Genomic DNA, 11443 nt, shown 5'->3' with positions numbered 1-11443 from the left:
CCAAGGCGGGTGGATCACGAGGTCGGGAGATCAAGACCATCCTGGCTAAAACGGTGAAACCCCGTCTCTACTAAAAAATACAAAAAATTAGCCGGACGTGGTAGCGGGCACTGTATCCCCAGCTACTCGGGAGAATGGCGTGAACCCGGGAGGCGGAGCTTGCAGGGAGCTGATATCGTGCCACTGCACTCCAGCCTGGGTGACAGAGTAAGACTCCGTCTCAAAACAAACAAACAAACAAACAAAAATAAACCCTACCCACGATCCCTGGGCTCCAGGATGGGAGCGGCTGTAGCAGCTCCGACATGGAGGTCTGGCTGTGTGTTCTGTGCTGAACACTGCGGGCACCCCCACACATGAGCGTGGTCTAAGAGGCGGGGCTCAGCTGTGCTCACAGGACCCCAATCCATAAGGTCCCTCCGGCCCTGGGTTCCAGTGCAAACACTCCGAGAGGCTGGGGGAGCAGGAAGGCTCGCTGCCTCTACTCCCTTCTCCCAAACCTCCCACACTTCTCAGGGGCCCGATGTCTGTGGCTGAAGGGGCCTGGACAGGGCGAGGGGGCGCTTCCTCTCCAGCTGCCTTGAACCCACCCAGGGCTGAGGAGGCCCTTCTCCCTCTCCAGGGTCCCTGCCTGTCCACAGGGCTTAGAGGAGGAGGAAGCAGAGTGCACAGGTGGCTGGAGCCCTGGTTGTCTCTTTAAGTCAGGGGGGACTAACTACCTACCATGGGAGGAAGAACAATGGCCCTGGGAGATGTTCCCCCTCATCTGGACCTTTGAACATGTGACCTTACACAGCAAAAAGGACTTTGCAGACCTGACTAGGTCAAGGACCCTGAGGCAGCAGCACAAGCAGGCTCGAGATGGCACTGTCTGTCTCTGACTGCCTCTGAATTCAGCAGCAAAAAGGGCCCCTGGGCTGAAGCCATCGGGAGGGACACCACCCAGCAGTGTCTTCCTTGGGGCCTGAGCCCGCTAACTGTGGGAGCCCTTAAACGATGCATTTTCAAGCTGCTGAGAGCCAGGAGTTCCGGCACGAGCGCACGGGGACCAGCTGCAGTCACTTAAGAGTCCAGCGCAGGCCTCGAAGGTGGCTGTAGGCACGTGTGATCAACGAGGGTCAACCTTCATCACTCACACTCCAGGTCCTGACAGCGGATGCCGGGTGGTGTTCAGGCCAGGTCACTGGGGACCAAAGCATGAGCTCAGAGCTCTGGTCCCAAAGACCGACTGCTGGGCCTGCCCTCCCAGCCCCACCTGGAACCAGCTCCATGGCGGTGAACAGCTTCCGTAACCCCTAGGAATTGCAGCTTCCAAATGGGAAAAACAAAGGGAGGTAGTGACAGTCCCTGTCTCACTGGGCTGTGTGAGAAGTAAATGTTATGAAGCACGTAGCACAATGCCTGGCATCAAGTATGTCATATTAGGTACAGTTAAATATATCGATGCCTGTAGTGGGCCGAATTATGAATTACAGCCGCTCTCTGTTTTTAAGTAATTGTTGAGCCTGCCTGGAATGGCACAGCCCGTGAGCACTGGCAGGTACCCCAGCCTGACTCCCCCAGCAGACGGGCGTCTCTCCAGGGGCGGCAGCAGCCAGATATCAGCAGTATGCCAGAGATTTGGAAAAGAAAACAAAATAACACCAAAAAAAAAAAAAAAAGCTGTTAGCAAGACGGAGAGGTTGCCAAGTGTTTCAGAGTTTAGGAAAAGCTCAGCGTTTACACTCGAAAAAGAGCTGTGGTTGTTAACGTTCGTAAGAAAAGCCTGGAAACCGTGAACTGACTTCGTATTTCTTACATAACACACCCCGAGGCCTTTTCTAGAAGATTCGTCATTTTTCACCCTAATAGTGGAGGTCGTTTCTCCCCAAGAAAACGTCAACTTTATGTTTTCTCACCAAGTGCTTCCAAAACGATTACAGTGAAGGTAACGATAGAACTTTTTCACACCAGCCATCTCTGGGCATTTTAATGTCTCAACTGAAAAAAAAAAAAAAAATCCACACAGCAAGTGACCCCGCAGCTCCCATTAGGGGCTCCTCTGCTTGCCTGGGGGGTGGAGGCTCTCCCGCTCTGTGGGTGCCAGTGGGCTGGGCTCCATGAGCCTTCCCCTAGGCTGGTCCCTTGGGTGCGGGCTCCGGCCTGTCATGGCCCTTGCATCCCCCGCACCGACTCCGTTGCTGGCCTGGAAACTCCACGCGCCTTTGCTGGGTGGGCACTTTACATTTCCCATGAGATCCAGTCACATGGATGAAGCAGTCCTTCCTTCCCTCCAACTGCCTGGTGAGAGTTTAACTTGCCACACACCTGCTAAGGACCCCATAGGTGCTTGGCTGTGCTAGTTGGTACACAGGTGTAAGGGGACAGCTATGACAAGTGGCAGCCTGTCCTAGCAGACCTGAAGTACCAGCCGGAGGGACTGGAGCTGAATGTGGCGTGTCCCGGGCAGCCACGGAGGCTGTGAGCAGAGGAACAGCAGGTCCCTGGCGTCAAAAGGCTGTGACAATGGAGGCAGTGTTGGGTTGGGCTGGTGAGGGGTGAGGGTGACAGAGGTGGCCCTCTGTGGTCCAGGCAAGTGTGGGGCATCCTGGAAGAGTCTGGTTCGTAAGTGCCAAATTTGCAGCCAACAGAGCTGGGCCCACGGCAGGGTGGCAGTGGCCTCTGTGGCTGCTGGTGAGGCCTCTCCCAGTTATGACAAGTACCCCAAGTTTGTAAGTTCCTCCTAGGCACATGCCCTTCATGGCTGAAATTCAAAGTTATCTTCTGAACCCTTGGGCCAATGTCTGGATGAAGCAAAGCTGCCCGTGTAACTTCCTGACAGATACCCCATCCGAGCAAGGGGAAGCCACAGCCACAGAGCCTGGCACTTGGCTGATATCGCACAAAAGATCACTCTCCCAAGAAGGCAGTTTTACGGGAGGCTGAAGGAGAGAAACCAAAGCACTTCCTGCCTTAAATCTGGAGAAGCCGCCCCGCAGGTCCAGCGTCTCCATTCTACATTCCCACTGTTTTGTGTTTTTTTGTTTTTTGTTGTTTTTTGAGACGGAGTCTGGCTCTGTCGCCCAGGCTGGAGTGAAGTGACACGATCTCGACTCACTGCAACATCTGCCTCCTGGGTTCAAGCGATTCTCCTATCTCAGCCCCCCAAGTAGCTGGGATTACAGGCGCCTGCCACCACACCCAGCTAATTTTTTTATTTTTAGTAGAGATGGGGTTTCACCATGTTGGTCAGTCTGGTTTCAAACTCCTGATCTCAGGTGATCAAACTGCCTCGGCCTCCCAAAGTGCTGGTATTACAGATGTGAGTCACCAGGCCCAGCCTGTTTTGTTTTTTAAATTGAGACAAGGTCTCACTCTGTCACCCAGGCTGAGCGCAGTGGTGCAATCATGGCTCACACTGCAGCCTCTGCCTCCTGGGCTCATGTGATCCTCCCTCCTTAGCCTCCTGAGTAGCCCAGATAATTTTTAAATTTTCTGTAGAGATGGCGTCTCACCATGTTGCCCAGGCTGGTCTCAAACTCCAAGGCTCAAGTGATCTTCCCGCCTCAGCCTCCCAAAGTATTGGAATTACAAACGTGAGCCACTGTGACCAGGCTGCTTTTTTTTGTTTTTTGTTTTGTTTTTAAAGAGACAGGGGTCTCACTGTGTTGCATACGCTGGTCTCGAACTCCTGGACTTAAGCAATCCTCCTACTTTAGCATCCTAAGTAGCCAAAACTACAGGCGTGAGCCATCGTGCCCAGGCCCAGCTATTTTTCTAATAAAATATGCTGAAATGGGCAAATCAGAAAACCACCTTCCACCTGCTAAGACAGAATAGTGTGCTCCCAAAAGACGCCCACACCCGAACCCACGGAACCTGTGACCTCACATGGCAAATGGGACTCTGCAGACATTGACTAAGTGACAGCCCTGGAGACGGGAAGATTGTTCTGGGGTACCTGGGTGGCCTGATAGAATCACAGGGGTCCTATGAGAGAGAGGCAGGAGTCTCAGCCGGAGGTGGGGAATGGGATGATGTTAGGAGACGCTGGAGGAATGTGGACGGTCCAGAAGCTGAGAAAGGCGAGACATGGATTCTTCCCTCCAGCCTGCTGGTGGGATGCAGCCTGCGGACCTGCCTTAGACTTCTGACCTCCAGAATTACAGGAGAGCGAGGGCGGGCTGTTTTAAGCTACTGTGTATGGAAATGTTACAGCAGCCCCAGGGAATTCACGGAGGCCACATGACTGGCAATGGGTCTCAACTCCTGGGCTTTTCCCCACTGTGGCCCATCAGGGCTGCTCACATGAGGGGCGCAGGCTGTGAACAGCTGCCACGGCCCTATTGTACCCTAGGGCTCCAACCACCTGGATGTGCCCAGTCCACCTGCAGGAACCTTTTCCATAAACATATGATTTTAAAAGTAATCCTTACGCAGATTAAATTTATACTTGACTTAAGGTTAATACTAATACAATGCCCCAACACAAAGAACTGCAACCCTCGGTCTATGCAACTATTTTTTTTTTTTTTTTTTTTTTTTGAGGCGGAGTCTCGCTCTGTCGCCCGGGCTGGAGTGCAGTGGCCGGATCTCAGCTCACTGCAAGCTCCGCCTCCCGGGTTTACGCCATTCTCCTGCCTCAGCCTCCGGAGTAGCTGGGACTACAGGCGCCCGCCACCTCGCCCGGCTAGTTTTTTTTGTATTTTTAGTAGAGACGGGGTTTCACCGTGTTAGCCAGGATGGTCTCGATCTCCTGACCTTGTGATCCGCCCGTCTCGGCCTCCCAAAGTGCTGGGATTACAGGCTTGAGCCACTGCGCCCGGCCTATGCAACTATTTCTTGTCATTACAAAACCGCTGCCTTCTGGGGCTTATGGAGGAGACGTCACATCCGTTCTCACTTTTGACACTGACCCCGACTCCCTGCCATTTAGAGGAAAGGCCCCAGTCCTTCGTCAGTAGCCCCCAGGCCTGCTAACTGTAGAGACTCTCATTTAGCTCTAGTGGGGCTGCTTTCTGGAGTCAGGGTTCAGAGCCAGCCCCCTTCCCGGCTGTCTGACTGTTCTTCTCAAAATTGGGGGGCCCCTGGGGGCCTGCTGGGGTCATTCCCCCTGCATTCCTCAGAGCAGCCCCTTCTCCAGGCTGACGCCAGTCTCACTGCTGGCTCTCACAAGGGCAGGTCCCACATCCACAGAGACAGAGGTCACCTGGGGCTGGTGAATCCCAGAGGGGATTTTACCAAGTTCATGATTTTCTAACAGTGGAAGTGAGCTAGTGTCTACACGAGTTGAGCTTTAAGGAGAGAAAATGGGTCCCCAAATGATACATCTACTCACAACTTCAGAATGGGGTCTTTTTTTCTTTTTTTTTTTTTTTTTAAGATGGAGCCTTGCTCTGTCGCCCAGGCTGGAGTGCAGTGGTGCGATCTCGGCTCACCACAAGCTCCACTTCCCGGGTTCACGCCACTCTCCTGCCTCATCCTCCCGAGTAGCTGGGACTACAGGCGCCCGCCACCACGCCCAGCTAACTTTTTGTATTTTTAGTAGAGACGGGGGTTTCACCGTGTTAGCCAGGATAGTCTCAACCTCCTGACCTCGTGATCTGCCCGTCTCGGCCTCCCAAAGTGCTGGGATTACAGGCGTGAGCCATCACACCTTTGCTTAATTATACCTTAGCAGGTATAATTAAGCAAAAAGTCTTGAGATGAGATCACCCGAGATTCTCCAGGTGTGTCCTAAACCCTATGACAAGTGTCCTCATAAGAGACAGAAGAGGAGAAACACACAGAGGAGGAGGCCTTGTGACCACAGAGACAGACCAGAGTGACGCAGCCACAAGCCAAGCAACGTCAAGGAACAGCTGCTGCTCCCAGAAGCTGGAAGAGGTGGGGGCGGATGCTTCCCTGAAGACTTCAGAGGGACCTTGGCCCTGCTGACACCTTAATTTCAGAATTCTGGCCTCTAGAACTGGGGGCGAACAGACGTCTATTGTTCTGAGCCCACGAGAAAGCAACGCCCATTCTCTACAGTACACAGCTCTGCCAGGCACCACGTGCAACCCGAGGTGAGGTTTCTGTGCCTGCCAGCAGCTCCCTGGGCTCCTGACACTGACTTGGACAGTCCACAATAATGTGTGCCCCCACCCGACAGGGCAGCAGGGTCTGGCCCTCGAGGCCTCCTTCATGGTATGGTCGAAGTGAGAGGCAGGTGTGGGGCTCGAGGGTGTACAGCGGCCCCAGCAGAGTCCGGGAGAAAGTCACACTGACACTGTGAGGCCAGCCCCCTGCAGTTTCTCACACACCCGCCCAGTTCCACCCAGAACCCAGAGCCAGCGGCGGCCGCGCCTCTCCCCACAGCCTCGCTCTGTGTCCCTACAGAGAGAGGGGCAAGCGTGGGAGGCAGCGAGCTGATCTAAGGTGCAGCGTTCTGGCGCAAGCACGATGCCCTGCTCTGACAGCCCAGGCCCCACTCGGCCAGCACAGCCCTCGCCTCCTGCAAATGACCTGGCAGGTGCGACAATCCTCTGGAAAACAACACACGAGTGTGACAGCATCCAGTGGGCCCTGGAGGACGCTGGCACAGAAACAAGCCAGACTCCACGGCTGCTATTTCAGTTTGGTCCGAATTCCTCTATACACAAAACAAGATGTCATCTAAGAAAACTACAGTCTTTCTGTTCCCAGTAAGGGCCCAGTGCTTTACCCAGGAGGCCCTGGCCAAAGCCAAGACGAGGTGGGGGCCTGGGTGGCCCACTGTCAGGTCCTGGGTGTCGCTCAGGACAGCGGGAATCAGGCGAGCCCACCCAGCCTGCCCTGCATCCTCACTGCGTGAAGGAAGCCAATGTAAGTGAAGTCCTGCCAGGAATTCTGGCTTCTGAAAATGAAGGTCCCCTCCTGTAAGCCTTGTGGAAAGTCTTTGTCAAAGCGGCTCTTCGTCTGAGTTGCCCCAGATGTCTTCTAGGTTGCTAAGTTAATTCCTGTTAAAAGCATTCGACCTGGACTGCAGTCCCTAGTTTTCCCTTAAAATTAATGATTCCTATTGACCAAGAACCACGACACACCTCCTAGCACTCTCCCTTAAAAGTTAATTCTGGTTTTACAAGGAGTTGAGGGTGGGGACTTTTTTTTTTTTTTTTGCGACAGAGTCTTGCTCTGTTGCTCAGGCTGGAGTGCAGTGCTGTAATCTCGGCTCACTGCAACCTCCACCTCCCGGGTTCAAGCGACTCTCATGCTTCATCCTCCCAAGTAGCTGGGTTTACAGGTGCCCACCACCACGCCTGGCTAATTTTTGTGTTTTTAGTAGAGATGGGGTTTCACCATGTTCGCTAGGCTGGTCTCGAACTCCTGGGCTCAAATGATCCACCCACTTTAGCCTCTGAAAGTGCTGAGTACAGGTGTGAGCCACTGTGCCTGGCCGAGCTGGGGGGCTTTGGATGGGAGGATCCCCCTTGAATGGCTTCCACATTTCTAACAAAGTTTGCCTTTTCATTCTTTGGGTGCTTCGCTGGGCTTTGTGCAGAGAACATCTGATGACTAGGGCTGACATTTAGGAAACAGAGTGACCATCTTGGAAAGTCTATTTCTTTTTTTTTTTTCTTTTGAGACAGAGTCTCGCTCTGTCGCCCAGGCTGGAGTGCAGTGACGCGAGCTCCACTCACTGCAAGCTCCACCTCCCGGGTTCATGCCATTCTCCGGCCTCAGCCTATCCTGTAGCTGGGACTACAGGCGCCCGCCACCGCACCCGGCTAATTTTTGTATTTTTAGTAGAGATGGGGTTTCACCGTGTTAGCCAGGATGGTCTCGATCTCCTGACCTTGTGATCTGCCCGTCTCAGCCTCCCAAAGTGTGGGATCACAGCTGTGAGCCACCGCGCCCAGCAGGAAAATCTATTTCTTTCCTGACAGTTCTCCAAGGACACTCAGGGACAACTGAGCACGGCGAGTCCTACGGAATGTGCATGTTTCCCACTATGGGCTGTGCATCTGTATTTCACAAGGTCACCCTAATCGTGATTTACCCAGGCATGAGTCCTAGAAAAGACAGCATGGAATACGATGCCACGGATTATCCCGCAGCGTCAGGCACTGCCACGCACGGCGCAGGCCTGTGGGGGACAAGCTAAAACATACGGGACCCACTTGTTTTGGGTAGATTCTAAAATGACATTGTGGTCTATGTTTGTGGCAAACATCTATCAGTTAAGAAAATATTTTGAGTGAGCTGCTGTTGTTACAAAAAATACAAAATACAAAAACTAGTCAGGTATGGTGGAGCTGGCCTGTAGTCCCGGCTACCTGAGAGGCTGAGGTGGGAGGATCACTTGAGCACGGGAGTTCAAGCTACAGTGAGCAGATTACGCCACTGCACTCCAGCCTGGGTGACAGAATGAGACCGTGTCGTGGGGAAAAAAAAGGATTCTGCAAAGTGGAAGAAAGCAATGCCAGAGACCTTCCTTCTCCTTACCCCAAAGCATCCAAAATCCAGCATGTGCGAGCCTACCCTGCTCTCAGTAATTCCAGGGAGGGAGGCAGCCCTCTACCGTTCCAATCTCAGGTGCTTCTGCCCCAGTCCTGGGTCTCCCGTTGCCAGGCGTGTTCTGTGGTAGTAGCTGCCGGAGAGAGCACCAAGGCTGGCCTGCCCAGGGCCTGGGAGTCTGCCCCTACTCAGGCTCTGGTGGGCAGGAGCTGTGGCAAGGAGAGCCAAGCTTGTACTTCTTCCACTCTGTCGCTTCCCACGACACGGGGCTGGTCTCAGCCAACAGCTCCTCTAACCAGCCGCTTCAATGAGGAGGTGTCCTCAGAATCAGCACCAGGCCCTGACAATGCTGACACCACCCTTAGCCTGCGAGGCAGTGCTGCTGCAGGGGGTGTGCACGGCCTCATCTCAGCAGACGTTACACTGACAGAAATCACGTGTCGGGTGCCCTTCGCTTTACTTCTACAGAGAACAGTAATGTAAGACAAGCATGGTGATCTCTGCTTATACAAACTGCAGAGACCTCTGGCCTCTCAAGCTGGCACACGCACCCCAGGGACAGCAGGCACTGTTTCCAGCAGGGGCCAGGTGGCTGGGGTTGGATTTTTGTCATGGGGAAAAACTACCCAATGCCAGTGCTGCCCTGGGTGGCGTGGGCAGGGCTGGCTGAGGAGGGGCTCCTGTGGGCTTTTCTGTATTGACCCTGCCACTGCCTAAATCATGAATCATTAATTCCACTCCCAAAATGAAATGTGCTGCCGTGAGGTTTGGTGTCCAGGGTCATGGCAGCTGTAGGCACAGGACCTTCCCAGAGCTCTGTCTGTGGAGCGTTTTCAGAGAGTGAGTTTAGGCAGGTCTTTAGGAGGATAACGGCCCCATCATATCTGAGTCAAGGATTTTACCAGATTGAAACATCAAGTCGACAAACAGCAAGGACAAAGCAAGAAACCTCAGCTTCCTGTTCCCTGTGGCAGATGGGCACATGCCATGGCCCACGTGACCCTGGGTGTGAACAGAAAACAAACTGGTGCAGGGACCTAAGCAGTTGAAGGCCACTGCCTCCCTCGTCTTCGCCAGAAGAGTGGTTACCTTTTCTGATCTTGTCATGAAAATTAATGGCGTCCACAGAAGCTGTGACAATGTTGGTCTTGCAGTGGCGTGCAGCCACGATCCCAGCAACCTCGTCCATGAGCTTCATGGTCACGCCTGCGGAGAAAGGGGCATGCGGCAGATGAGACACGGAGGCAGGGGAGACTATTTCACATCCTGGAAACAAGTTACAAATCAAGCCCTCCCCTCCCACTAGCCACCAGCAAGGGCCGAAGCCAGCAGGGGTGCAGGGTGCTCGGCTGCACGTGCTGTGGCTCACGCACTACACGGGGTTTCCTCAGGAGCTTTTGAAAAAAACGTCCACGGCTGATATGCCAAGCCACTAACAAAACAGCCCTTTTCCTGTCTTCTACAGATATCTCACCCTGCTGGGCAAGTTTTGTTACAATATCAACTGGGATGGATGCAATCCTAAACTCACAGAACAACATGTGCTGGCGAGGATGTGGGGGAAATCAGAGCCCTCCTCCACTGCCAGTGGGAGCCAGAGGTGCAGGTGCTTTGGAAACAGTTTGAAGGTTCACAAGAGGCTAAACACAGAGGGACTGTACGACCTAGCAATTCCACTCCCAGGTAGATACCCAGAAGAAATACATGCTCAACAGAAACTTATATAGAACTTTCACAGCAGTATGTACGCATAACAGCTAAAAGGTAGAAACAACTCAAAGGCCCACGCATGATGAATGGAGAAACAAAATGTGGCCCGTCCATACAATGGAACAATAAATGCCGCATTAGGAATGAAGCTTGAAAATGCTGTGCAAAGCAAAAGGAGCCAGACCCCAAAGACCACATACTCTATGCTGCCATTGACAGGAAAAGCCCCGAATAGGCAAGTCCATGGGGACAGAGGGTAGATTAGGGGTTCCCTAGGGATAAGGGATTAGCAGGATATGGGAATGACCACTAATGTGTACAGGGTCTCTTTTTAGGAGTAATGATAACACTCTCAAATTGATGGCAACAGTGGTTGCACAACTCTGTGAATATACAAAAAAAAAAAAAAAATCAATAACTTGTACACTTTATTTCTGAGACAGAGTTTCACTTTGTCACCCAGGCTGGAGTACAGTGATGCAATCTCAGCTCACTGCAGCCTCAATCTCCCCAGGCTCAGGTGATCCTCCTACTTCAGCCTCCCAAGTAGCTGGGATGATAGGCACATGTTACCACACTGGCTAATATTTTTGTAGATGGGGTCTCGCTATGTTGCCCAGGCTGGCCACAAAGTCCTGGACTGAAGCAGTTTGCCCACCTCACCTCCCAAAGTGCTGAGATTACAGGCATGCTACTGAGCCAGGCCAGGACACTTTAAATAGATGAAATGTGTGGTATGTGGATCATCCTCAGTACAGCTGTTATATCAAACAAAGACTCACTGAAAGCATACTGGAGAATACTTGGGCTACAGATGTCTGATTTTACTCAGTCTCTCTTATTTGATGAACCAGTACTGTGCACATGCTGGTCCCCCACCCCCAGTTCTCATCCCCAGTACAACACATATATTAAATTATTTCAATTTTTATTTTTTTATTTTTTATTTTTTTGAGACGGAGTCTTGCACTGTCTGAAGTGCACTGGCGCGATCTTGGCTCACCGCAACATCTGCCTCTCAGGTTCAACTGATTCTCATGCCTCAGCCTCCCAAGTAGCTGGGACTACAGGCACGTGCCACTATGTCCAGCTAATTTTTTATATATTTAGTAGAGACGGGGTTTCACCATGTTGTCCAGACTGGTCTTAAACTTCTGACCTCATGATCCACCCACTTCGGCCTCCCAAAATTCTGGGATTACAGGTGTAAGCCACCACGCCCAGCCATAACTCATAACTTTTTAATTTATTTTTTATTTTCTTTTTCTTTTTTTTTTTT

General features: G+C 52.5%; 1 protein-coding gene across 3 annotated transcripts in view; it reads right to left on the bottom strand.

Moving 5' to 3' along the window:
- ACOT7 (acyl-CoA thioesterase 7) overlaps positions 1-11443 on the bottom strand; it is a 135067-nt gene that overhangs the window by 24121 nt on the left and 99503 nt on the right. For all 3 annotated transcript variants that reach the window (XM_011938277.1, XM_011938278.1, XM_011938279.1), the window contains exon 7: positions 9544-9660. In XM_011938277.1, the coding sequence (XP_011793667.1) occupies positions 9544-9660 (117 nt within the window). The remainder of the gene's footprint in view (positions 1-9543; positions 9661-11443) is intronic.

Source organism: Colobus angolensis, unplaced genomic scaffold (genome assembly GCF_000951035.1).
Source record: "Colobus angolensis palliatus isolate OR3802 unplaced genomic scaffold, Cang.pa_1.0 Scaffold170, whole genome shotgun sequence".
In the NCBI taxonomy this organism is placed as follows: Eukaryota; Metazoa; Chordata; class Mammalia; order Primates; family Cercopithecidae; genus Colobus; species Colobus angolensis.
The sequence above is the reverse complement of the archived record's forward strand: the minus strand, read 5'-3'. Positions and strand labels throughout refer to the sequence as shown.